This window comes from Bactrocera oleae, chromosome 5 (genome assembly GCF_042242935.1).
Source record: "Bactrocera oleae isolate idBacOlea1 chromosome 5, idBacOlea1, whole genome shotgun sequence".
Classification (NCBI taxonomy): Eukaryota; Metazoa; Arthropoda; class Insecta; order Diptera; family Tephritidae; genus Bactrocera; species Bactrocera oleae.
In genome coordinates, this window is record NC_091539.1 from 32495914 (window position 1) to 32519029 (window position 23116).

At 35.5% G+C, this 23116-nt stretch overlaps 2 protein-coding genes across 2 annotated transcripts; both read left to right on the forward strand.

Moving 5' to 3' along the window:
* Positions 1 to 8802: 8802 nt before the first annotated feature.
* LOC106620191 (pickpocket protein 28-like) lies at positions 8803 to 16888 on the forward strand. The gene is made up of 5 exons (XM_070110282.1): positions 8803 to 8915; positions 9382 to 9490; positions 9563 to 9711; positions 9788 to 10584; positions 16842 to 16888. Exons 1-5 carry the CDS (start codon positions 8875 to 8877, stop codon positions 16886 to 16888), a joined length of 1143 nt encoding a protein of 380 aa, XP_069966383.1. The 5' UTR covers positions 8803 to 8874.
* Positions 16889 to 18958: 2070 nt separating this feature from the next.
* ppk28 (pickpocket 28) lies at positions 18959 to 22462 on the forward strand. The gene is made up of 9 exons (XM_036371840.2): positions 18959 to 19078; positions 19144 to 19306; positions 20279 to 20479; positions 20550 to 20670; positions 20741 to 20892; positions 20968 to 21172; positions 21240 to 21825; positions 21894 to 22036; positions 22125 to 22462. The coding sequence occupies exons 1-9, from the start codon at positions 19006 to 19008 to the stop codon at positions 22317 to 22319; spliced, it is 1839 nt and encodes a 612-aa protein (XP_036227733.1). The 5' UTR covers positions 18959 to 19005; the 3' UTR covers positions 22320 to 22462.
* The last annotated feature ends 654 nt before the right edge of the window (positions 22463 to 23116 follow it).

The window sequence follows — 23116 nt, forward strand, 5'->3', positions numbered from 1 at the left end:
AATATTTATGTAGGTATATGGGGGCTAAAGGAAGTATTGACCAGATTTTATGCACTTTTAGACTTTTGACATTTAGGACACTATTTTGAGTTTTACCTTAAAAACTTCATTGATGTTTGATTTGTATACTGTAAGATGTGTGAAACAGACAGAATTTAAAAATTTGTTATATCGGAAGAAGGCGTGGGTGTTCACCGATTCCGCTCATTTCCATAGTGTGCAGTAGTAACAATAAGATAACCTTACACACCTAATTTGGTTAAAATTGGTTAAGTAGTATCTGAGTTATGAGATTTCGCCCAAAAGTGGGTGGTGCCAGGCCTATTGTAAATTTTTTACACGGGCTCCTATAAAGCCCTTCCCTGCCATCCTGGCTGTAAAATTTTATGGTTTTGGATATTTTATTTAGTGAGTTATCGCACTTTTAGTAATTTTCAACATAACCGTTATATGGAGAGTGGCCAGGGCTATTATTTGTAAAAAGACTTCTTCGCAGCAAGTTTGGTTGAGTTAGCTTTAGTTATGTGCATCTAACCATTTTGAGGGCGAAAAAATGTTAAGCCCACAACTGCCTCTTATCACTGCGATCCCCTGCACCAAATTACAGTTTTGTATCTTAATTTAGTGCTTACTTATGACACTTTATAGGATTTTGTTTAATGGAGTTTTGTGGGCCCACCTACAGTACTGACAGTCACTCGGAATTGAACTCGTCTCGTCACCCTGATCATTTATATATGTATAACTCCATATTTATCTCAATTAGTTTTAGGTGATACAAACCACCGTTAGGTGAACAAAACTATTACACTCTGTGCAACACTTTGCGAGAGTATAACTAGGCGTGGTTATATACTGATTTCGTTATCGTTTTTACCACAGTGTCTCTAAGGAATTGAGACGCACTTGGAATTTTCGAAATTTTGATTTAGCATTTGTGTTTTACAGACGGACGGTGGGAATTGGCGTAATATCGTGCTGAAAATGCCATAACAGATCCGCAAATATACTTTTTATAAGTAAGGACGCACAAAGTTCGGGTATAACCGGAGATAGGTGTTGCCAAACTTTATATTAAGAAATATTGCGAAAGAATATATCATTCATTATTCGCCGAAACCGTTTATTACAAAATTGTTGCTTATTACTGTTCGAAATATTTGTATTAAAATCAACCCATTTAACTCAAATGAGATATACGAGTATGTGATATAAACTTTACCCTTCACGGCGCCAAATTTTGAGTTTTGTTTTTTTTTATACCTAATGGGTAGTAAATAGGCTGTTATTAATGCAAACAATAGGTAGAGTGGCTGTCTAACGACGCACCTAGGCCTATAGAAGGCCCACTGTGATACCACCGGGACTAATGTTCCCTCACTCTTCCTCTGCTCTCTGAACCAATATGTGCTTCTAATGAAGCTCATCAGTATAAATAGTTTTATATTAGCAACTTCCGATAAGTCGTCAAGCAACCCTCGACCGATATTTGCGATTCTTTTCTTGTATAGAGCTTTACATTCGCATAGAAGATGCTTTACATTCTCCTCTTCTTCTACTTCCTGACAGCTTCTACAATAGTCGTTGTAAGGTACACCTTGCCTGCTGGCATGTCTACAAATTAGACAGTGACCTGTTAGTAGCCCTATCAAATAGGAAATCAGTGGTTTTGGGCAGAAACCGGAATAAACTAAGTCTCCTAGAATGCCTCTTGTTGCAGGCGACTAATTGGGAGGATTCCCCCAGTCTGAAAGCTGACTTTGCTGCCACTTCCTTACAGAACAGGTATGTTGGCAATAAATGTAGAATGACGTTTAGTGCCTGGCTTGGAGTTGTTCTTAGAGCTCCACTAATGCATATACTGGCTGCTCTTACTATATTTTCCATACGCCTCACCGCGTATTTCTTTTCCATTATTGGCCACCATACCAATATACTGTATGTGATGACTGGTCTAACAACTACTGTGTAGAGCCAATAAGCACCTTTTACAGGTGTAGAGTGCCGTAGCTGATTTCTTCACCCTCGCATCCAAGTTTTGTTTCCATGAAAGCTTCCTGTCTAAGGTTAGTCCTAAGTAGCTTGCCTTATTTCCAATTGTTAGTCTGCTACCATTTAATACTGGCGCCGTCACGATTGGAGTATTATGTTTCCTGGTGAACAATACTAGCTCTGTCTTTCCAGCATTTAAGTTTAGTCCGCACGATACAGCCCAACGAATTAGATAGATATTATAGAAGGCTCATTTTATATCTAAGAAGGCAATTAGAGTGTATTCTTTAATTTCCCGAGATCTTTCAATCTGCTTAGCGCTGTTTCTGTGGATTTTCCTTTACAATACGCATGCTGCGAACCAGCCAACTTATCTGGTTTTAGTTTGTTTCTTATATGTAGTTCTATTAGCCTTTCCAACGTTTTTAGAATAAATGAGGAGAGACTAATTGGTCTGAAGTTTAGACTTGTATGCGAGCTTTTACCTGCTTTACGTATGTATATTATATATATTATTATATTGACTAATTGAGCCGGAAGTAGACCGTCTGGTCCTGGCCACTTGAAGGGCTTGAAGCTATTTATTGCCCAGTTGCTTTCTGACACTGTGTTTATAAGAGTGGAGTCTACTTCTGCTCCACTGTCTTGAGTATATTCAACCGTTTGTCTTTCAGAACTACCTGAGAAGTGGGTATCCATTAGTAGTCCCAGCGACTCTTCACTGGATACCGTCCAACTGCCGTCAGGCTTCTGAAGACAACCAATACTGTGCACCGATTGTGCCATTTCTTTCCTTAGCCGAGACGCTTCCGCTGTGTTCGCGATATCATTACAAAAAGATGTCCAAGAATTTCTTTTTGCTCTCCTAACTTCCTTTTTGTATGACCTAAGGAGGTTGTAATAATTATCCCAGTCTGACTCGCCTTGGCATTGCTTAACTAAATTGAACTGCTTTCTGCATTCTTTCTGTAGCTTTTTAAGTTCTAGAGACCACCAGGGGAGCCTAATTCTACCCCTACTTCGAGCTATTGGACAAGCCACTTCTAATGCTTGCCGACATTTCCTTACTATTGGGCTGAAACGGTAGAATCATATGAATACGTTTCTCCAGCTCTTGCATGTGCACCTGCCAGTTCGTCTTCCTATGATTCCTGAAGTTAATGCCTCTATCGGCCATTTCCTCTATTGTGCATTCAATATATCGGTGATCCGAAAAGGAATATTCTTCGAGAACCCTCCATTGGATTACCCTGTTAATTAGTACTTCCGACACAAGCGTGATATCCAGTACTTCTTTTCGGTTTCTTGTAATAAACGTTGGTATACTTCCTTATTACCCAACAGTAGCTTAGTCTAGTATGCAGGCTCTGATTTTACCTTGACAATTAGCCATAAATAACATATAGCTCGGTGTCCTCAGTCTGCAAATACGCCCTCCATTAACCCATGGCTCCTGGATGAGGACAAACTCAGGCTGTTCTATTGCCACGCGGTTAATTAGGGCTGCTGAAGCTAGTTTGCTGTGTATACTTTCCACATCGCTCGAGGACTCCATAGGATCTTCCTCTACTTCGCATGTCTCGCTTTCCGATGCTAGATGGTCTGCAGCATCGGTGTCCGCCTGGTACGGTGTAATTCTCACTTTCGTGAATCCGTAGTTTATCTCCCCGCCACTTTTCACCAGCGGTTCGATGGATTCTTTTGTTAGTAACAGCAGAATCTGCATCGTGGTTCTTTTGGTCTCCACGCTAGATTCTGCTACGCTATCATCAAATGCCTTAACGAACTTTCACCCCTCCGTGGGTTGCAGGCTCTTATGAGCTGCATAATCTGTTCCGGCTATGATGGTGTAGCCGGGATCCATACCCTCGCCCTTTGTTTGGATCGTATATCTTTTTTATCTACCGCTACCAGTTTTGCGCCGGGGTATACCTCCCATACCTTGGCTATAACAGCTTTGTATAGTGCGACCGAAATCTCGTCGTCGCATGCAATCACCCTTTAATTTGACCCTGGTACCAGCCGGCATCTGTGCATGACGGTTGCGGACCTGGAGTGCTTAGTAGCACTTCCAGCGCCACATTTGTCAACGCAGACTGCACCCACTTCCATTGAGCTCTGGGGATTCTTCCTTCGGCGTCACTCTCTTTGTTTTCGGTCTCTTGGCTGACGCCTTAGCCTATTCAGCAGACCTCTGTCGCTTTGCTGCCTTTACTAGCGGTTATGACTGCTCTCGCGCAGTCAATCGATGCTTGGAGCACCTTGGTTAGCTCCTCTTTGGTTGGCGGTTGCATCTCTACTAACCTCAGTAGGTATGTGGCGCGTCAACTTTCCGCATACCTTGTCTTTGGCGGGTTTTCTCATATTTTTGTATTTGTTAATTTTATTTTGATTTAGGTTCATATATGGTCCCACGAGTGTAGGGGAATGTATGTCCGCTTGCGCATAGCCCCCGCTACGCAAGTAAATCTATCATATTACGGAGGGCGTCAGGTATCTGTAAGCTCCGTTCGAGACTGAGCTATTTAAGATGCAGCCCGTGAATAATGCGATTAAAGTATGCCACCTTATGACCAAAAATTGCCTAAATCGGATTAAAACTATTCAGCCCCCATATATTGAATATGTAGACCACAATGCCTATACTTGTAGTTGACTTTTTATCGAAAATATCATTCAATCTGTAAGATTATTATTATTATTAATATAAAATAATAATTCCTTTAGCTCCCATATACCTAATAGAATGATTTTCGAATTACCGGCTGACTTTTTATCGCATAAATAAGATACCTTAGCAAAATTTACTGGAAGTACAATATAATATTGGATATACTATAGTTTAGTGTCGAAAATATGTGAAATTGGTTTACACATTACCCAAACTATCATATACTACATATATTGATTTTCTTTGTTTTAACAATCCGTATGAATCTGAAGGTATTTCCCTGCCTGACCTTGATCCTAGCAAGTTGCAGGAGTATGAAATGTTCGGTTACAACCGAACTTAGCTCTTCCTTACTTCTTCACAATGTGTTTGTGTATAAGTTTATTGCCCGGAAATTTGCACTTCATTCGTTAATTCATCAAAACCTGCTAATGTTTGTATCGGTCCAACTCACATTTTTCGGGGGAACGTGCTGAGCCTTTTATTTTCAATGAGACATTCAGAATCACTTTTGCTCTTAAAAAGCCTGTCTGTCTGATATTTGCTTAATGTCTCTGCTAAGGCTTCTTTGTAACTTTAATGGTACTACCCTTTTCAGGAGCTATTCTCCGGTAAAAAACCAATAGTTGCACATAATAACAACCATGAAATTGTAAAAGAACTCGTATATACCAATGCTACGTAGTTTAATTTTGTAGTGACCCATAACAGAGACTAAAAGATCGGCAAAATTTTATGCTAGAGTGACCAAGCTACAACAACAATGACAACTCTATTGCAATTTCCGCGTATTCTATTGAAGTTTTGCTGTTTTTTTTTAACTTTCTCATCAGGCTACTTGCAGTTCGGAATACGGTTATAGTTTCCGAATACAAAATAAATAAAAATAATCAAGGCCATCCTCACTATCTGCCCATTATTCTAGTATCTTTTCCAGGTTCTAGGTAGTCAAATTATGATTCGGCTTATTGTGATTCTGAAGAAGAAACCTCCGTAATTTAAAATAACATTAAAACATTAAATAAAACGTGCTGTGTTTCATATATGAAACAAAACGAAATATGTAAAAAGTATATTAAAAACACAGATTTGTTAAGAAAAACTTACAAATTATTAATAAATATATATTCACTAATCTTTTTCGCACACTATTTTAAATAGAAAAGATGCTCCATTTTTCAATAAAAATCACTTATCATAAACAACTTCTAAGAGCTCGAAACTAGTTTGTACACGTTTGTCACTTTTATGCAATTAAAAAAATATAGTTTAAAAAAACACGATTTCAAAGCACTTCAAACTAAAAAGTTATATTTGTATTATTGTGAGAAAAGTGTGGTACGCTCGATATACAAAAATGGCACAAACCATTCCAATATTTATTTTTCACTTTTTAGTTTAATGTGCTTTAAAAGCATGTTTATTGCGTTTTTAAACCATATTTATTATCTAGAAACACGTGGTGTTTTCACTCTCTTAAAGGACGTGTTTGAGTAAATTTGTTATTTAAATGACAGCATGAAATTTGATGCTCTTAGTCGCATAGTTTTAGGCTTTTTTATTCTTTGCAGTGGCTATGAAACAGTTGATTCTTTTTTCAGTAACATACAGTCTCAGTGCCACTGAAAAAGGTTGCAAGCATACAACCACCATGTTAAACCTATGGCTAATAAAAGCGCTATAAATAAAACATAGGTAGTCAGTAAATCTTTAATTTTACCGTTAACATGCTTTGTTGCTGAAGTACAACTAGGCGCCGTAATGTGTTAATTAAAGCGGCTAAATTTATTATATTGGGCATATGAGTAAAAAATCAATCAATCAAAAAAGAAAGAGAAAACGATATATTAGAGAAAAGGGCTTAGACCTTTAACCGTGGTCTTACATTCATCTTCAGCGCTAAACCATATTCTGTTAAGGAAAACATATCCACTTAATAACATTAAAATATCACACATGTTGATCCACATTAACGATTTAACGTCAGAATTAAAGTGGGCAATTACTATATCGGGTATTTTGAGGCTAGGGAAAACCTTTACTGATTGCATAACCTTTTCTCATTACTCAATTATGCTAGAGAATATGATTCCATGAAATTTTATAACCGATATATTCGGCATAAAGTAGCTATAATAACGAAAATTATTGTTTATTGTATTTTGGAGCTGGCGTCGTAACCCGATTTATCGTATTTTCAGCAAAACTATAGTTTATCCAATACTTTACGATGACTTCATTTTGCTAAAATATCTTACATATTGACCTAAATATACGGTATAAATCCAACCGTAAGTTTTAAATTCTTATATTAGGTATACAATTGAACTCATAATATCCATTTTTGGTATCATTACATATGATTGCAGATGCTCTTTGACTTTCATTTACATACCTCACCGATTGACCAATATGTTCGTTGAAAAGTCAGCCATAGTACTGAGGTCCACATGTTTGGTATCGGAGGGCTTGAAAAATTAAAGTTTGATTTGGGCAATTTTTAGTCATAAACCTTAAAAAAAATTATTTGGGAAAAGCTTTATTTCGATATATTCATTAGTGCTTAATTTATATACAATACTATAAAGTTAAAGGTTTAGATGTAAATCAAGATTGTGGTATACGGGAAGTAGGCGTATTTGTAGTTTGCTTTTCACACTGTCACATACGGATACTCACCACAAAGCTCATTCGCAATGATTGAGTAGTTTCTGAGATATATGATGTCACCTAAAAGTTAGCGGTGCCACGCCCGTTGTCCAATTTTTACATCGCATTCTTTGAATCCCTTAAATGCCATATTATCTACAAATCCGATACTGTATTTCATTACTTGGCTCGGTATACGCTGAGTGGGTGTATTTATCTTACGAGTTAACCCATTTTCATACTGTGGGGAGAGGTGTTAAAAAAATGCATCCTTTGGTCGGTATAGCATTGATGTTTTGTAAAACATATACATTCAACTTATTAGAGGGTGGCGTCACGACCACTTTTTCAATTTTTTAGCTCACAGATGCCCTTCACTTCGCCGATCAAACAAAAATAAAAGTTTGTGCCTTAATTTAGAGCTTAGTTATACTTGTAGCAGTTCTCGTTTATACATTTTCGATTAACGACATTTTGTGGGCGTAGCAATGACCCGATTTTGCCTATTTACAAAACCAACATGACTAGGAACTCTTTTACCAAGTTTCATTGGATATCTCAATTTCTATTTAAGTTATCGCTTGCACGGATGGACGGACGGATAGACAGACAGTCAGCCGGAATTCAAATTGTCCCGTCATCTTGAACATTTATATACATATATATATGTAACTTTAGATCTATTTTGATTAATTTTAGGTGATGCAAGCAACTTTGAGTTAAATAAAACTATTATACTATTCCGTAGAAACATGTTGCGAGAATATAAAAAGATCTGACTGGGCTTTCAAAATTATATTTCCTCTCATCAGAAAGTATGAATAATGTCACTCCTTAGACCAAGTCATGTGTGTTCGGACAAAGTTTAGGGCATTTCTTTTCGCAACTCTCCAAGTGTTGGTTTTTCCTTCATATCTGCTGTATTAAATGATCAGCCTTTTTAATTTTAGCGGAGAAGTCGTGTATGTCTGAACCTTCTCTGAGTATGATCCTCCTGTCTGCTCGCTGATTAGACGGTTATTGCTGCCCTTAACGTTATTTCCATAAGTTTCTTTATTTCCAAGAAAACTAGACTTTTTTTCGATACCTCCCCGATGCAAATAAATCTAACTACGAATAAATATAACAAGGTCCTTCCTATGACCTGGTTTTTACTGTCAGAAAGAGAAAGTCTTTCGATGTAAAAAAATTAATTATTATGAATCTGTGTACAATAGAAAAAAGCTATCCCGGTGATGCGCATGGCATGATTTATAACATTTACCGAGCATATTACTTCAATATTTACTCAATTACTCCTTAACTATTTAAATATTTTTAAATATTTATGTAAATGTTTTAAGAAAATATATATGATATATGAATTTAAGTGGTTTAATGCCTTTTATTAATCTATTTTCAGAATTTTTTTCATTGCAAATTGTGTGATCGTTTTGGGTGCGAGTGTCTTTTTCGTCTACTTGGTTGCCAAAAAATGGTCATACTCGCCAACAATAATCAGCATTAACCCTGTATCCAGTTTAATTACCGATTATCCATATCCTGCTGTGACTATATGCAATATGAATCAAGCTCTCAGGAGCAAGGTATCAAACTTCTCAAAGTAAGTTTCCAATTTTAGAATTAACAACGGTAGTCTAGTATATAGATCAACGGTTCCTTCGGCTCGACCGAAGCTATAATACCCTTTACTGATGCATTTCTTATAGCAACTATATGTACAACTAATTCTGAATACCTAACCGGCCAACAGCTTGTTCTTCCTAGCCATGTTGACTGATATAAACAATTTTCAAGTCTACTTAATAAGGAAAAAAGATCTTAATATTTATTTTAATCGGTGAAGAAAACTAAGCCCGCAAACATTTATTATATTTCGAATAGCTTCTTTAGAAAGCGAATGGGGTAATGTACAATAGTATAAAAAGTGTGAAAAAGTTCTTTACTTTAAACAAAAAAGAAGGGAAAATATTGATATTTTACCAACTAGATTCCGAAAATACTTTTTGAACTAGTTACAGAAGAAATTTTGAGATATTACTGAAAATATTTCGATTGTTTTGCTCTAGATCTTCCAAGGAATATTCATTTGTAAAATTTCTGTGTAACTGGGACCCAAATATTACAGTACACGAGGCCATTAACAATAGGAGTTTTATTGGTGATTTTGTTGTAAATGTAAGCTACGAAATGGAATGAAATGATTTTTCAAAAACAACAAAAATAATGCATTTATATATATACTTTCAGACATCGCAATCTTGTGAACGAATGCTTCTTAAATGTAGTTTTGGTGGTGTGGAATACAATTGTACAGAACTTTTTCATTCAGTTCTACTGGACGAAGGATTGTGTTGCACATTCAATTCACTGGATCCGGTCTACAAATTTTCCAATGTGTCGGTTTTTATAGTTTGCAAATCATTTGATTGAGTGTTTAATTATATGACTTTCTTATATTCTTTCTCGGAACAGATCAACCAAAGTTTATTACAACAAAACATATCCACCTAACGTCAAGCCCGTTGATTGGTCTTTGGAAAATGGCTATCAGAACCCCTTACCCAAATATTATTCACCAATGAAGGCAGTCGGTTTTGGACAAACACTCGGATTAAACATTATTTTAAATGTAGAGAGAGATGAGTATTATTGTTCGTCTGGGAAGAGTATAGGTTTCAAAGTCACAGTAGGCAACCCCGAAGATGAGCCAAATGTACACGAATCTGGTCTACTGCTTGCACCCGGTCTTGAGTCATTCATTCGCATTATCCCCAGTCATCAAGAAGCAGATCGAAAATTGCGCAATTTAAGTCGTAAGTACAGAAATTGCATTTTCGAGAGGGAACGGAAGTTATCAGTATTTTCACACTATTCATACGTGAATTGTATGTATGAGTGTAGAACAAAAGCTACAATCTCTATTTGCGGTTGCGTTGAACCTTATATGGTTACGAAATATTCGAATTGCACAATATGTAGCTACACAGATTTTAAATGTGTACAGGAAATTCAGTACTTATTGAAAAATAAACGATTTGAAATACCATGTGGTCAAGAATGCTGGATCAATTGTTTTTATAAGAAATACAAAATTGATATATTTTCTACAAACTTGAAGAAATCATTAATGGAAGCCACTAACACTCTGTTCGCGAATATGACTGATACTTATGTGGAACAAAATATTGCTATTGCCAACTTTTACCTGAAGCGATATTCTTATGAAAGCACCAAACATTCGCCATACATTGACTCCATTGATGTGTTATGTAAGTAAAGTAAATATTGATATTGGCCGTCTTAGGTCATTAATTATTCTGAATACCAACAAGTAAGAAGGGGGTTCGGGTGTAACCGAACATTTTATACTCTTGCAACGTGCAAGGATATCTCAAAGGCACTATTTGTGCAGAGTTTTATCCGAATATATTCATTGGTGCTTAATTTGTGTACTGAAAGTGTCACATGGAATTTAAACTTATGCTATATTGGTTATATTATACACCGAATTTGGTTGAAATTAGTCGAGTAACTGCGGAGCTATGTAATTTCACCTAAATGTGGCCGGTGCCATGCCCATGGTCCAATTTTGACCCCGGCTCCTATAAGGCCCTCTTGTATCAACCGGGGGGTAAAATTTAATGTCTCTGGCGCATTTGGTTATTAATTTATCGCGCTTTAAGTAGTGTTTAACAAAACCGTTATATGTGGAGAACGCGAGGTTATAATCCGAGTTCATCCATTTTAACACTGTCGGTAAGAGTTCTTATAGGATTTGTCGTAAGCAAATTTGGTTATTATAGCTTCAGTGGTTTAGGTTTATGTACATTAAACCTATAAGAAGGGCACATATACCCTTTGCTTCTGAAGTGCCCTGTACAAAACAACAGGTTTATATCTTAATTTATTGCTTAGCTATGGCATTTTATAAGTTTTCGAATAATGGCGTTTCGTGGGCGTGGCAATGGTCCGATTTCGCTACTATTATACTCTGTAGCAACATGTTGTAAGCTTGTAAAAATACCAGACAAAACGCCTATGGGGTTATTACTGATACAGTTTCACGATTTTTTATAAGATCTAAAAACTGCGGAAAACAGAATCTTTCACATCAAAAGAGTTTTGTATATATTCCATACATTCCTTTCTTAATTTATACACTCCCTATTTTTGAAGTTGGAAGAAATGCCTATTAATTTTTACCCGAAAAGCAATAGAGTTAAAAATAAAACAAGTAAGGAAGGGCTAAGTTCGGATGTAACCGAACATTTTATACTCTCGCAAAGTCAAATGGTATACTCGTTTTAGATTTCTTTGTGTATCTTGCCGCCTTGTTCTATGTTGACCGATATTTTCGGAGTTCACATATTCAGTACCTAGGAGCTTGAACAGTTTTGGTTCAATTTAGATAATTTTTGGTCCAAAGGTGGCATACTTTAAACGAATTATTCACGCTAAGTTTTACCCCGATAGAATCATTGTTGCTTGATATGCATAGTAGAAAGTGAAAGAATCAGATGGAATTTAAAATGATGTTATATGGGAAATAGGCGTGGTTGTAATCCGATTTCGCCCATTTTCGCACTACAACATTGAAATATGAGAAGAATGTTATGGACGAATTTGGTTGAAATCAGTTAAGCAGGTCCCAAGAAATGGGTTTTCACCTAAAAGTGAGCAAATCATCTTATACCATCACAGAAATAAAATTTAATGTCTCTGGCTTGTCTAGTGCTTGATTTACCAGTACCGTTATATGGGGAGTGGGCGGGGTTGTCACCCGATTTCACCCATTTTCACACCGTCAATAGAAATGCTAAAAGAATTTGTTCCCAGTGAATTTTGTTAATATAGCTTCAGTGGTATAGGAGATATGCACATTAAACTTATTAGGGGGCGGAACCACAGCCACTTTTTAAAACAAATTTAAACTGCAGATGCCCCTCCCTAATGTGATCCTGTATACCAAATAAGAGTTTTGTGGAGCTTAGTTATGGCAATTTATTTGGTTTTGAATAATAGCGTTTTGTGGGTGTGGCAGTGGTAAAGATATCTCAATTTTTACTCAAGTTACCGCTTGCACAGACGTACGGACGGACGGACGGACGAACCGACAGACAGTCACGCGGATTTCAACTCGTCTCTACATCCTGATCATATATATATATATAACCCTATATCTAACTCGATTAGTTTTAGGTGATACAAACAACCATTAGGTGAACAAAACTATTATACTCTGTAGCAACAAGTTGCGAGAGTATAACAAGTAAAGAAGGACTTGGAAGGATCAAACCCGGGGGAATACCATCAAGTGTTGACAAAACTTTATATTAAGAAATGTAGCGAAAAGATTTAACTTCATTGTTTAATGAAATGGTGAATGGATTACAATCAAATTTGGTATAATTTTTACTTATTTTAAAGGTCATAGACTCATGTACCTTTGTTTAATTACTTAAGTCTATGAACATTAATTCTTATAGACTAAAAGAAAAGTATAGCATAATAAAATTAAACAACTAGATAACTTTCTTTCAATCGAGCTCTCAGAAATCGAGTTAAACTCAATCGAAGTACACTTGAGGGGGGCATAACCTGCAATTTTAGTTTTCTCATTTTTACCGTAAAATGGGGAAATGAATCTAAGGCAACGCTAAGGATTATTTAAATTAATTTTTCCTAACAAATAAGGACAGTCAATAAATCCATTAATAACATTGAAAACAAATGAAAGGCAGAGAACCGACCGTCGATTTGCAAGTGATTTCAGATTTAATAGCAATAAACGAGATTCATAAGACGGTATTGGGTCAACATACTTTAAGGAGCGGAGGGAAAATTTAAAGAAAATGTTCTGAACAGGTTCAATCCTATTAACTGAAGATAGACAATATGGTCTCCAGACGAACACAGCATACTCCAACATAGAACGAACAAAAGACGTAAACAATCATTTTAACGTATAGGGGTCGGAAAATCTGGACGCATTTCGACGGACAAAGCCAATCACAGAGAACGATTTAGAAATGATATAATTTGGTCGGAAAATCTGAACGCATTTCGAGGACAAGCCTATGTTTGGAGAATGATTTTGAAGTAATGTAATTAATGTGCTTATTGAAAAAAAATCTATTGCCAAAGATTAACCCAATATCTTTAATTTCGGTTAGAAATTTTAGGATTTGATAAGTTGTAACATATCAAATCAAAAGGTAAAATGCTACGTCCCTTCACATACGAGATTTGTGAACATTTACTCAAATTCAGAGAAAGCTGTGATCTCAAGCACCAATCATAAAAACTATCAATATTGCTCTGAAGTTTATTTACATCTTCAGAGTTTTTGATTATTGAGAATATTTTCAAGTCATCTGCACATAGAAAAAATTTAGCAAAAAAGAAACAACAGGAAATGTCGTTGATGAATACCACAAAAAGAAGAGGTCCTAAAACGCTTCCCTGTAGCACTCCCGATGACGCAACGAAAGAATCGTATGACACACTTACGACAATAAAAACGCAACGTCTATTGTGAAAATATGACCTGATCCCCTGCAAGAAGACAGAATGAAAACCTAAAGCGAATAACTTTTTAATTAGAATATTGTGTGAAGTCTTTAGAGAAATCGGTATAAACACAATCTAGAGGTGATACAAACAACCGTTAGGTGCAAAAAACTATCATACTCCGTAGCAACATGTTGCAAAACTATAACAAGAAAGGAAGCGCAAGTTCAGGGGTAACCGAATATTTTATATTTTCTCATAATTCGCAACGAACAAAGATTTTGAGATATTTTCAAGAATTGCAAAACCTTAAATCAAAAAATTTTGTGTAAGAGTTTAACATTCATTATTCGGCGAAATCTTGATTGAATTACAATGAAATTTGGTATCTTATTAACTTATATTATAAGTCGTAGACTTTGCTTATCCGAAATATTTAGCTTAATATAGCTAAAATCAAGCCAATTAACTCAAAGGAGATGTGATAAAAACTCAACCAAAGAGGTTAATTTTAATACATCGGGTATATGAGTAAAAACACGACGAAATAATCGAGAGTCATTATATTAGGGATATTAGATTTAGAGAAACTACAATCATATTCAGTTCTAAGCCACATTTTGGTTAAGAAATTCACTAAGTTTTATTAAAATGTTGACCAACACTAACGGTTGAAAGTCATATAAGTATAATGTCAAAGTGGCTGAAAATAGCTATAACTTGGGTTTGGAGATGCTTTGGACTGATTGCATTAATTTCTGACATTATTGAAGTATCTAGTATACGTTGCCACGCAAGTCTGTGAAAATAAATCGCATACTATTCGGTATGTCAGGCCTAAAGTATGTTAGACCAACGAAAATTATTACAAATATTTTGTATATGGGAGCTGAAGAAATTCGCGGATCGTTTTCACACATCTTCGGTAATAAACAATAAATAGCAGTTGTACAAAAATGAACGTGTGCGTTGGTGTCAAGGGGCGCCACTTAGTCGGTGCGCAGCAGCATAGGTAATTTTTATAAGTCTAAATGTAAGTAAGAATATTCAGCATGATACGAAAATATATATTCCAAACTATCATAAGTACACATACATACAGTCCACTCATTTGTAATAATTACTTTTGACCTCGGAAATATGTTCAAATATCCTTGAAGAGACATATGTATGTATATGTTAATTGATAAGAGAAAATTAAGTTTAATGTAAAATAGTATATGAGCGATGAAAATCTAATTTTTTGTTTTAATTTTTATAAAATTTCGAATTAAAAAATACATCCAAATCTAAATCATTATTCACACTTATACGATGAACCCCTGATTTTTAATCGCAATTTATATATTATTCCGTTCCATCCACAGATTCACAAGATGGCAGTCGAATATAATAATTGTAATAGGTATACTATAATTTTCGTGTATAGCACTATCAATCAATCAGTTATCCCTACCAGGTGTCTGCCATTGTCACTTCTGAACCAACAAACATTACAAGTATGAAGTAGGGACGAAAACGAACTCGGCTTCCTTTTTCTCACTCTCTATACAGTTTTCGTCCATGTTGTTTATTTGATCTTATTTGTGTTTCGATCGTAGCACTGCAGTGCAACTCTTAAGTTAATTTTAGTCTTATTGTGAATTTAACATTCCTTCTTAGTGCTGAAAATAGCGATATCTTAGACATTAACATTGACAATCATCTCTGCTGGGTAAAACATTCAATACTTACATATTATATATTATATTAATGTTGAGTTCTGGAGTTCGATGAAGAGAATCAAATATATTGGCATGTATGTGAATAAAGGAAGTGAAATTAGCATTGAAAATGCTGTTGTAAATGTTCCTCCAATAAATTAAGATGATGAAATAACGAATTACCAAAACAAAGAAATCGAAAACGGCCAACGCCTATTTTTCACAAACGATATCGTGCTATAATAATGGGTCGTATATAATAATACGAGGCTAATGAGATTATTATTGTTGTTCCAGAAAAATTATACAGATTGTTGTGCACTATTTGGAATATTAATTTCCGTTAAATTTAACATAGCGAATATATTGTACAGACAGACAAACAAAATCCACATAAGCACAATTCATTCAACAGCAAGTTCTGTTAATTGTCAACACAAAACCTATAACTGGCAGTATCACGAAATTTTCCAGTTCCGGTTTTTAATGCATAATCTGTTGACATAACAACCACCGTTCATTATTGATAACCTATTATATTGTTGAGTAGAAATTTTACATGTCAAACAATAGTTTTCCAACAAGTTACGCGTGCTTTCCAAATAAAACAAAAGGAAGAAATTTTAAAGAGCCAGAAGATGAAAATCGCAGCTGCTTTCAGCGTGATAGGACCGAATTATTCACTCTAATACATTTAGAAAATTGGAGTACAAAACAAAAGTTTTTATCAATTATGAGCACGACTAATATCGCACTCGGCTTACTCATAGCCTTGAAGTTGCACAAATAGCATGGTCCATTGCTCGTAGACTTGGCTTAAACGAGGATATATACAGCTGTGTTCATAAAAATAGCTGTGCTCATGAGCTGCAACTTTAAACTTAATTTTATATATCAAAAAGTAAATGAATGTTCACAAATTTAATTTTGTTTTAACTTTGTGATTATTTTAAACAAAAACAAGTCAATTTATTATTCGAAATGTTGTTAATTTTTTTTACATTATTAATTTAAACAAAAAAGTGCTGTTTACAGCTGTTCATAAAAATAGCAGTGAGTAATGAAAACAGTGAAATTAGTTGAAAAAAACATTGTTGAATTCCAAAAAACTATTTTAATTTGTTTGCTTGGGTTAGTACTTAGTCGTGTACCCATTATTTTTTATTATGGCCTGGCAACTAAGGCATAGAAGCCACCAAGTCCTGGCAGCGCTTGACAGGGATCCGCTCCCATGATTTTGGAACAACCTCCCAATGCTGTGACCGGGATGTTGGATTTGCATTTGCAACATATCATTTAACATCTCCCCATAGGTTTTCAATTGGATTTAAATCCGGAGACTGCGCAGACCATGACATAAGCTCGATCCGCTTTGATGCCATCCAGCTTTTGACCAGTTTGCTTGTATGTTTGGGGTCGTTATCTTGTTAAAACGTCCATTTTAGTGGCATTTCCCAATTGGCATAAGGAAACATAACATTTTCTAATATGTTAACATATACAGATCGATCCATGATCCCATCAATCATGAATATAGGGCCCACTCCACTGCAAGAAAAACATGTCCATGCCATAATACTCAATCCAGAGAACAATTGTTTTAAGTTCTCTGGTTTAACTGTCTTCAAAGTGTAGGATCGTACTCTGTGTTAGGTGGACGTCTGACATATTGTCTGGAGCCCTTTCCACCAAATAACACAATTTTACTTTCGTCACTCCATAAAATATTTCGCCACTTTGTAATGGGCCAATTAAGGTGACTTTTGGCGAACTCCAAACGTGCTTTGACATGTCTGGTGGCTAACAGTGGAACTTTTCGTGCATGGCACGCTTTGAGATTTTGTTCTTATATGTTGATATTTCTTTTTTCAGGAGTACAATGTTTGCTCCTGCCCACTAAGTTAAAAAATATAAATTTATTTTAGTGTTTTCTAATGTTAATAATAGTCACTAACACAAAACCACTTACTTTTATCAATTAAACGTCTTAACAAAAATTTTTTGTCTTATAATAGGCACTGATATTTTAATGAACAGCCAAAGACTGGTGCTTTTAGCAAAAAGAGTTGTTCATGTGCTTAAATCTTGCAAATCTAACGGGATTTTTTCGTTTCTTCTATATACACATTTCATTCTACAACAACAATGCGTAGACGTTGGAATAATCGTAACAGAACTTGAAAAAAAATAACACTACTTGATTGCATTTCTCGCACTGCTATTTTTGTAAACACAGCTGTATATACACTGAATGTATAGCGCTCGCACATGATCTTGGCCCGATTCCGTCCAGCTGAAATACGACTATAAAAATCATCAAACAGAAGATTTTTCTTGGTATTTTGGGGCTGTTTTTCCCCATTCTCCCATATTGAGAAATCCTAAAAGTAAATGTTACTTTCGAGGTTGATTGAGGTGTATAAGATGTAGGTAGATAAAATATGAACATTAAACCGATTGAACGGCGTTGGTTGGTCCTTTCCCAAATTTTAACATCACAATAATTTTTTTTTTTGGTGAATCTAAATATAATAATAACTTTTAAAAAAATGTTTAAAATTTAACTCTTCTGGCATATGTGTGAAAAACAATTATTTACCATTTTCTTACTTTTCAGCTAGTGTCGGTGGTCTCATTGGAGTCTTTATGGGACTAAGTTTCATTTCGTTTGCTGAAATAATTTACTTTCTCTGCATACGATCATGTCGAATGAACTCTGATCGGACAATTGACAATTCTTGGCGAAGACCTTGTACACTTTTATCTAATAGACCCAAAACGCGTTTCATTAATCCATATAAAACCCCAGCATACTCATTACATCAACACAATAAATTCAAACTACCACGGAAGATGTGAAACTTCAGCTTTTTGGCTATTTTAAATATTAACTCTCACCACTACTAGCCACTAGCATAAAAATACCATAAATTGCAAAATAACGCCGCTTCATTAATCACATTAGATCAAGAGTCATCACTTATGTGCACAAATAACGGTTTGTCTCCACAAAGATTTTTCTTCCACTCACATAGATAGCTGTATTTACCGAAAAGTAAAACACGTATGTACCATATATTTGTAAAGGTCACCTCAAATCGTTAGTAACGGTATTATTTGTCATAGACCAATATTTGCATGCCGACAACATTCGTGCCATATTTAGTGGAGGCGTGTGGCAGCAACTACTTTTAACTGTTGGACATGTGGGCACACACTGAGCGTTGAGTAGAGGTGCGTATACACCGATTCCATAACGTGCCTGCGACTATATTATAACTATTTGATTTTATATTTGCCATTAGTAAATATGATTTGCGCTGCTTTGTCGAATATTAATCCTTTCAATATCTAACAACATTTAAAAATTAAATATTTCAGTGTGCCTTCATACTTACGTGCGAGAGCTATTCGAATCGATACAACTTTAGATACTTGATTCAATTACAGTTAAAAACTGTAAGCCGTTAGTGCAAGATGAGCATTTATGCCGAAGGTCGTTTGGTGCAATTGAAACCAAAATATACGCCCGAAAAGCCGAAAGTGTCCGGTAAGCAGTAGGAAATGTTGGGTTTGGAAAAAATGATTTACTTTTTCAGATTTCAATATTTCTAGTACGCTCAAAATATAAAAGCAGCGATTGCTCTAGCGAGGAAATCGAGGATGATCATCTCTGTACCAAGGAGGCTGCAAAGAAAAGTGTTAAATATTACTTACAAAATACCACCTTGCATGGCTTGAAATACATTGCGGAGGACAAAATTACTTTGGCCGAAAGGTAAATATCGGTTTCGGCGATTTATATAACTTTCTAGTCATGAATACAAACACCATGAAGAGTAGTAAGACGAAGATGGTAGTACCTGGTTAAAATAAAATTCACTAACTAATAGAAAACGGGCAAACTTTCTACTCCTCTCTGAATGAAATTATTTTTTAGTGCTGAATCTTGTGAAAATGTTTGAAAGCGGTACCTATGATAGGGGGTTCTACGAATATATAAGGAATATATATGTTCGACATCGAATCAAATACAGAATGCCAACTTTGGGGATTCTTTATATTAACTCGCAATGATTTAGTTTCATTGTGCCACATTCTCAGCTAGAAATCTAAAATTATGTAAATCGTTTTTGTATACTTAACTATCATATGTATTAACATCCTCGCGAAGATGGATTTATTTGTCCCCACGTGACGCTAGATCATAAATATTAGATAAGGATTCCATAAACCAAATATATTAATTCCAGTCTTTCAAATTGATTTGATATTGTACTTCATATCGGTTATTATGTGAAATATCCTAACCCATATAAATTCTTTACTTGCCATAATATAAATTTATACCAAAAATGGACAAAATCAGTTAATAGCTTCCCTCAGCCACTATATCATGAATATACATATTCCTGTTAGTCCGCTTGACTTGAAATACTAGGTGCCTTCGATTCGCCAAGCGTTACACTCCAGCGAATCGAACAAATTATACCAAATGCTCAAAGAAACGGGCAGCACTTGTGGCTGGTCATTATTCTTTCTTAGTCGGAAATTATTTTTTTCGAGTTAAAAAACGTTGATGTAACTCTTTATTATGTTTGTCTATAAATTACTATAATTGATTTTAAGTATTATGTTGTAAAATACAATAAAAAAAAAATTTGTATTTTCATCTATACGATTTAATATATTAACGTTTCCATTTCGTTATTATATTTATGTCTTTATTTTTTTTTTTGTGATATTTTAGAGTATTTTTCGGGCTGTCTTTTATTGGTGTGGTTATATTATCTGGTTATTTCATATCCAATGTCTATGTGAAATGGTCTGCTTCGCCGATTATAATTTCCACTAGCGCCAAACAAACACTCGCTAGCGATGTGCCCTTCCCAGCAATAACCATATGCAATCTTAATCAGGCATCTAAAAGTAAAGTACAAAGCATACCGACGTAAGAAGATTTTAATTCCAGAATATTTAAGTGTAAAATTCGAATTCGTTTATATAATAATTTTATTCAGATCTTTTTATAGACAAAATTTAAACTATTCTTTACTCATGAGCCTCTGTGGACAGAACCAGTTGGGAGAATCGTATAATGTTAGGGGTACCTGGTCAAATTTTAAAACCATTCTGAAAGCGGTATAATAATTTTATAAAAATTAGATTTTACGCATTTTCTTCGAAGTGACCTTTTCTTAATGAAACACAGGTGGCTCAACCCTGCGAAGAAATGCTTTTGTACTGCAGCTTTGGTGCGAAGCAGGAAAATTGCTCCGTGATCTTCAACTCCGCCTTAACTGACGATGGCTTGTGTTGTACATTTAATGCTTTGGATCCAATTTTTATGCTGCGAAATTATAGGTAATTTAAAGATAGGTCCGACAAAAATAAAAATATTGGAGAAAGAATATTTCTTTTTACGCTACAATAATGCAGCGATGAAGACCGCATCTCACCTAAATCATCCAACCATTTTGTACCGATAGACTGGACACCCGAAAAGGGTTACAATGCTGATCTACCGAAAAACTATTATCCACGTGTGTCAGGTGGTACCGGCAGTCGGCTAGGTCTAACAGTTGTCTTGAACTCTTCAGCTTCCGAGTATTACTGCACGAAATCTAAGAGTGTTGGCTTCAAGGTAGCTACTCGAAAATACTATATTAACACATTTTATTGCAAAATAACATTTCGTAATCCAATCCAAGATTTTGGTGCATAACCCCGCCGAACTTCCCAGGGTAACAAATTATGGATTTTTGGTGACAGCCGGACGAGAAGCACGCATTCCAATCGAACCGATTTATGAGAACGCCGTTCCTGGTATACGTTCCATACGTAAGGAGAAACGGCGTTGCCTCTTTTCCGACGAGGGCGACCTAACCTATTACCGCACCTATTCGCGCAGGAATTGCGAAATCGAGTGCGAGGCGAAAATTTTGATTGATAAGTGCGACTGTGTCCTTTACTTTTTGCCACGCATTAATGCATCAGTGCGTATCTGTGGGCCCAATGACAACGCGTGCACAAATGAAGTGCAAACACAAATCGAGTCGTCAGATAAAAAGGTGACTTGCGCCAATTGCTGGCCGGCATGCTTTGAACTGAGCTACAGGGCAACCGTAACGGCCACGACAATCACTTCTGGGCAATTTTTAACGACCGAGTGGCCACCCGAGTTATTCAGTTCGGCTACAAACTTTTCTGAGATATCTATAGTGAACTTTTACTATTTATCAAGTATATTGCGCAGTACAACGAAGTCGGAGATGTTCGGCTTCACTGAGTTTCTATGTAAGCTCTAAATGTGTAAAATGTAAACAATGTCAACCTATTGTATATTTCTTTTTTTTGCTCCGTAGCCAACACTGGAGGTCTATTGGGCTTATTCATGGGATTTAGTATCTTCTCGATTATCGAAATAGTGTATTACGTTACTGTGCGTCCGTATTGCGCTAGCCGCACCATGCAAATGTCCCGTCGCCGTCGTCATAAGAACATGAAAGTAAATTTATTTTACGATTTTAAGCACTGGAAGTGCAAGCAAGTAAAGCAAGTATCTCTATGATTAATGGGAATGCTATTTATTTCAGTGGTTGCGCGCTCTTCGAAGCAGAGTCAAACCTGCGAAATATGAGGGCTCCTCCAAATTTTGGTTGAATGAGATGCAACAGAAGAAGGTCACGAATTACAAAAACTACAAAAATAATTTAAATCATATTTTCTTACAACACAAACAAACCCAACAGAATAATGATAGCGTACTAATGTATCCCTATTTGGAGTAAAAGCGAAAAAAAAATAGTATTTCAATATATATGATTTCAGCACAAATTAGATTTACTCACTTACGTCATGTAAATGCACATTCTTTTGCCCTAATATATGTATATTTGCATAAGTTAAATGTGCTTGAATAAAAATAAAATAAATTGAGCTTATAGCCTTCTGCACCATTAATCTGCTAATGCTAATAAATACTTACATACCGTTTGTTCTCAAACGCTACCGAAAACTAAACTCAGCTAGCTATTTTGAAACTGTGAAAGCCAGCTATTTCGACAGGGTGAGCATGCAGGTCTCCCTACATAATGAACTCGTATAGGTAAGAGTTTAATACGTTACAGTGTCCATACCATGATTAGACCGAGGTTACTCGGGTCTGTCGTGATAACTAGAGCTTTTGAACTACGATAGGTGGTGCTGCGTCAGTAAAGTGTTTTACAGCCTGTCTTGTTGACGTTAAATGCTTGTATTTAGAACACCTAAGTCCATCAGTAATGAGAAGGTCCTACTCTCTTATTTCAGATTATTTATTTATTAGACCATGGTCGACTTATGGAACTATGACTAAAAAAGATATTTTGTATAATATATATTCCACGAGGACCCTCTTTTTATATGATGCTGTAAATATTAAATTTATCCTTTTCCCCAGAGAAGTTAAATATCTTTTGTATTGACTGTTATAGTTTGAAATTCCTATTTTCTTAAAGTATGTAATTATTTATTCTTTGTTAAAATTTTGATGATAACTTAATTATTTTCTCAACTGCCCAATCTAATGAACGTGGACATTAACTAT